Source organism: Gymnoscopelus microlampas (genome assembly GCF_963454915.1).
Source record: "Gymnoscopelus microlampas genome assembly, chromosome: 13".
In the NCBI taxonomy this organism is placed as follows: Eukaryota; Metazoa; Chordata; class Actinopteri; order Myctophiformes; family Myctophidae; genus Gymnoscopelus; species Gymnoscopelus microlampas.
The window spans coordinates 33597000-33602464 of NC_139950.1; the positions used below are offsets into that span (position 1 = coordinate 33597000).

The window sequence follows — 5465 nt, forward strand, 5'->3', positions numbered from 1 at the left end:
GTAGAGGAATAAATAAGCTCCAATTGGTTTCATTTGTACATTTTCAATGAGGTGAGGTGATCTGAGGCAATCTCTGAATGTGGCGCTGTTATAATGAAAGACTTCAAAATGTGCTGCATTTGTGCATTGTGCAATTGGTAATAATACTGTGGGTGGACTTGCCTGGTAAGTAGGCTATCAGAGGGATTTGTCATTATTAATTTCAATTCATTGGTAAGCCTGTAGTACATACACTAATATTAGAGTTCAATATGTTACCAATATACCAATGGTTAATTCACACACACGCACGCACGCACGCAAGCACGCACGCACGCACGCACGCACGCACGCACGCACGCACGCACGCACGCACGCACGCACGCACGCACGCACGCACACACACACACACACACACACACACACACACACACACACACACACACACACACACACACACACACACACACACACACACACACACACACACACTGATACTATAGATAGATAAAGATACTGTCTGATAGCATCCAATTTTGGAGATGAACATTCATTATTCTGATTCAGTAAAAGTAGCACTATAAAATTGATGCTCACTTGCCTATACAGTAATTTCTGTGTCCATAAAGTAAAACTGCATTCCGTCAAACATTGCCAGCAAGCTGTAGGCTACATCCGATCATATTTCTACCTTTATCCAAATTTTAGCAGTAGGCTTGTAGTAATGTAGTAGAAGTTGTTTGTTTGTGCTCCATGTGGCTTTCCGGGGGTCGAGGTGGAGGAATATAATAACATTTGTGAATTTTAAAACTGAGCGATCAAGAACAGTAGAGCCCTCTGGTGGCTTTACACTGCCGTCTGTGCCTTTCTTTATTTCTTTTTAAAAGCACTTGGAATTGTAGTAGTTGAGGCATTCAATTTAGTTTGACTCAATTCCACAGATAAATATTGTGGAAATAACAGATCTACAAGCGTTGTGTGCTTGTAGATCAGCTATTTTCACAAATGTGTATATTAGGCTTCATATTATTTGACAATTTGACCATTTTCTATAGTATTGTTTGTTGATTACTTTTGAAGCAGTAATGATCTTTTTTCTTTTCATTTCTTTTTTTCTTCTTTTTATTTTGGCATTAAAAAGGTCTTGAAAGTCCTAAAAATGTTCACTGTACTGTCATCTGCCAATAAAAATAAATCACGTGGGGACCCCCCTGGGCCCTGTGGGTCCCGACCCACTGGTTGAGAACATAGGTTGAGAACCACTGTTTTGAAATTATGAACTGTCCCTTTAAATGCCGGAAATGCACTAGAAAACTCCATATCCCACAATCCTCCGGGCGCGCTCCGTCGTCGAACAAATAGCGGAAACAAAAGAAATCACCGATTTCTCAAAACAAAACAACACCGAGCCGAGTCCAAAAATTCAAGTAAAGCGGTGACTGACAGCTGTCAAACCTCACACTACAACTACATACAATTCGACGGGGGCTGACATGGCTTTGAAAAGAATACAGAAGGTAAGTGTATTCCGTTTTTTAACGTAATATAGCGTAATGTTGGGCTGACGGAAAAAACACACAGATACACAGTAGCATCGTAATCATAAGTCCTTCGGTTAATGTTAAGCTAACTGGTTGTTTATCACAAGTTGGTAACATTGTGTACATGTTGACAACATCGGTTGACTTTTATGCACTTAATGAAACGCTGTTGACATTTGTGATGATTAAAGAGCCAGCTAACTTTGGGCGTATTGGCTACCACACAAGATAGGCCCCTGAATCAAAGGTTTCTGGAATGGGCTGTTGTGTGTTATACGCTTACACTCTGTTTAACATTACATGTTGTTGTAACGCCCTGAAAGCATGAAGACACGTGAAACACCCAGTGATACAACAAACAAACTACAGCTATTAGGCTATACCACAAAAACGCATAACAAAAAACAACCTATTAGTGGGGACATATCGGTGTTTTTATTCAAAGAGCTCTTGATAAGACTAACTCTAGACAACTAGTGATGACATTTTAAGAATTGTGGGCTTGTAATAGATTTATGTTGCAAATATTTTTTTAATTGGCGTGAAGCAGACCTATATTTTGACAATTCCATGTGGAATATTTTCCATCCACAAATCAAACTCTTTTAAGAATGCATATAACCTTAATTTATAATAGGCTAAACATTAGATGGGATGCTCATTCAGAATACTTAATGACGTAGTTCATATATTACTTCATAACAGAGCTGGACAGTGTGTGATATGTGTATTCCACACATTCTAATTTCATATTCTGTTTGTTTGACATTAACAGGAGCTACATGATTTGCAAAGGGACCCGCCAGCTCAGTGTTCAGCTGGTCCAGTCGGGGAGGACTGTAAGTCGGTTCTTTGAATGATGGAGCCTGTGACAATACTAAGACTGATTGTGTGGAAATTATGACACGGAAAGGAAATGGCAATGTTTGTCTGTAGACCTCACATTGTGCTTATTGTTCACCTAATTTGGGCACTTTGCTGCTGAAGCAGTGTTGTCTTAAAAGAAAGATTACACTGAAGCCTAAACAGTGATTGTGTTTTTCTCCTTTCTTTCTGCAGTATTTCACTGGCAAGCTACCATCATGGGACCGGTGAGCCCTTTTTCTGGATTTTTGTTTTGTTCCAAATTGCTTCTGGAGCTTTTAGACAATAGTGTTTTATTTTGACTGACAGCTACCCTACCTGAGCTGCGCAGAGAGCATAGAGTGGTGCATTCTATCTGAGTGATTACAAGTTCAAGCCTGTAGTATCACAATGACACTTATCACTCAACTTTCTGTCTACAGTTCCAGTCCTGTACCTTTTTTAGTATAGTTCCAATAGAAGTGCCCAGTAGTTCCTCAACTCTAGTCTTCATTTGTCCCCTCATGTAATGTCCGCTAATATAAACTAGTGACAGGCAAATAAGATAATTTTTTTTGTGATTGCCATTTTATGCTTTATTTCAGATAGGGTAGTTTAGAGCAGTGGTTCTCAACCTTTTCAGGCCGTGACCCCCCCAAAGAATCACATTTAAACTGGGGACTCCCCTCGCATTACATTTTGTTTGACTCAGTTCCACAGATAAATATTACCTGTATAAATTACCATATACATGTACCCAGTATAGACTTATACTGTGTGATGTTTTTTTTGATTGTTGAATGAGAAAACTATGTTGCACATTATGCTAATCATCTGGGGACGACCCACAGTTTGAGAACCACTGGTTTAGAGTGACATGAAACCAAGGGCAGAGAGACGACAGACAAGACGGGAGTTGGATTCGAACTTGGGTCTCCATGCTCACAAGGAGCATATAATCTATGCGATAACTGGCTAAGCCACAAAGCACCCTGGCAAAGAACATTTTTAATCTGGTAGCTTATTTATTGTGTGTGGCTCCATCAGCCCTGTAGAGTTGATTTCACAAATGCACTTCTCTTCCAGACCGACAGCCCGTATCAAGGAGGGGTGTTCTTCCTTGCTATCCACTTCCCCACTGACTATCCCTTTAAACCGCCAAAGGTGACACCATTTACATCACAGATTATGATTGGCCAGAGAAAAAAGTTTGCAAAAATTCTCATTAGACATATGCCTTTCTTTCCGTTTTAATCATATTTACTTTTGTCCCATTTTATGTCATGTTCTGTCCACAGGTAGCCTTCACGACACGAATCTATCACCCAAACATAAACAGCAATGGTAGCATCTGCCTCGACATCTTAAGGTCACAGTGGTCACCTGCACTTACAATATCAAAGGGTAACGAAACATGATCTGTCCTACGTTGTTCAGCATGTGGTTTAAAACATTCAAGAGTGTTTTGAATTTATATACAAAGGATTGTGATTATTATTGATCTTTATTTTTCCAGTGTTATTATCCATATGCTCTTTGCTATGCGATCCAAACCCAGATGACCCTCTTGTCCCAGACATTGCACACATCTATAAATCTGACAAACAAAAGTGAGTATGTAAGCATGAAGAATATGCCATCTGAACCTTTATTCAGTGATCTAGTCCTCTAAAATGTTTCTCCCCCTACCTCCCCTCTTCAGGTACAACAGATTAGCCAGAGAATGGACTCAAAAGTACGCAATGTGAACGACTGTGAAGGTTTGGCAATAATGGAAATGGTTTGGGCGCATATCTTGCTGGACTTCTCCAAAATACTGCAGTACTGTTGCATCTTCTCCAACACTGGTTCTAGATAACGTGTTTTTTTTTATATGGGAAGCACTTTCTCTACCCAGACTGAACTGGTTTTATCCTTGAATTCATTGTTTTCCTCTTTTGCCTTTGGTTTGGTATTATTATTATTGCTATTATTATTATTATTATTATTGGTGAGATGCCCTGCAAAAAAAGAGACCAATTGTGATTTAATTTTCCAAAGTTATACTCTCCCCCCCCCCCCCCCCTCCATGTTAGAGATTTATATTGTATGGTATAAAACTATACAGAATCTATTTTTATTATTTTGCATTAAAAAGCCAGTCAAAAATGTTATCTGTGATTGTATATAAGTGAAATGTGTTATATTTACTACTTGCCTGCCTACATACATAACAATTTATCATGAAAAAATAGATGCTCTTTCAGTATAGATTGTATTTAATTCTCATCTACATATTTAGAAGTACATAAACAGAAGGCTAGTATTCTTAAATACAGAGAGAGAATGCAGTGGTTTATTTCAGAACATTAGTTTACTGGTGATTCTGGGATCCTGAAATCTTGTGATGATCAGGGATTGTCTCACTGCTTTATTTGTTTGGCCACTAGATGGCAGCATTTGTGTTTCACAACCTGAGATTTTGCAGTATGGAAGCAGCTTATTTTCTCAAATTCTACCAATTTATTGTACTTATCTGCGACCCTCAGGTAGCATGTGGTGGAATTCTGTGTCATTTCTAAGTTTGTTTACATCCGGATTAAACGCCTTTTTGCTTTAGTCATGCTTTTGAGTGCAAACCTTCAAACTGGTGTTTACCTATTTCAATGTGACATAATTCCAAGATCCTCAAAAAGACAACCACCAGGATTAGTTTAAATATATTTGGGGAATTGTTCTGATACTGTACATGTATGCTATCAAATCTTACATTTGAGAATTAAACACAAGTGTCAGGTACATGGCAGTTCCCACCAATGATGCCAGATTCAGAATTGTTGGAAGTCATGATATAACTTTGAGAAGTGCAGTATTGTTATAGCAAAATTGATTAAATTGCAATTAGAAGAGACAAAAGACCCTAAATAACGCTGTTAAATGTAAGCTAAAGGAGTCTGATATAACTTGTACTAATAGGACCACAAAATGCAAGATAGATGGAGAGACCTTTATTGATTCTGTTGGGGAAATGAACTTTTATGTCAATAATATTCTGTTTATAGATTATAATTAAGCTATCATTCCAAAATATCCTCGGCCTGAATAAGCCCGGGAACTGAAATT

General features: G+C 38.4%; 1 protein-coding gene across 1 annotated transcript; it reads left to right on the forward strand.

Annotated features, from left to right (window-relative positions):
• The first annotated feature begins 1340 nt into the window (after window positions 1-1340).
• On the forward strand, window positions 1341-4967 carry LOC311058449 (ubiquitin-conjugating enzyme E2 D4-like). The gene is made up of 7 exons (XM_084075905.1): window positions 1341-1496; window positions 2296-2359; window positions 2580-2611; window positions 3450-3527; window positions 3662-3767; window positions 3880-3973; window positions 4066-4967. The coding sequence occupies exons 1-7, from the start codon at window positions 1473-1475 to the stop codon at window positions 4109-4111; spliced, it is 444 nt and encodes a 147-aa protein (XP_083932031.1). The 5' UTR covers window positions 1341-1472; the 3' UTR covers window positions 4112-4967.
• The last annotated feature ends 498 nt before the right edge of the window (window positions 4968-5465 follow it).

Excerpts from the sequence above, each read along its gene's own strand:
- LOC311058449 (XM_084075905.1), top strand. The coding sequence starts at position 1,473 with ATGGCTTTGAAAAGAATACAGAAG. Across the intron at positions 2,612-3,449 it reads AAGCTACCATCATGGGACCG|ACCGACAGCCCGTATCAAGG; the intron begins GTGAGCCCTTTT and ends CTTCTCTTCCAG. Across the intron at positions 3,768-3,879 it reads TGCACTTACAATATCAAAGG|TGTTATTATCCATATGCTCT; the intron begins GTAACGAAACAT and ends TTATTTTTCCAG.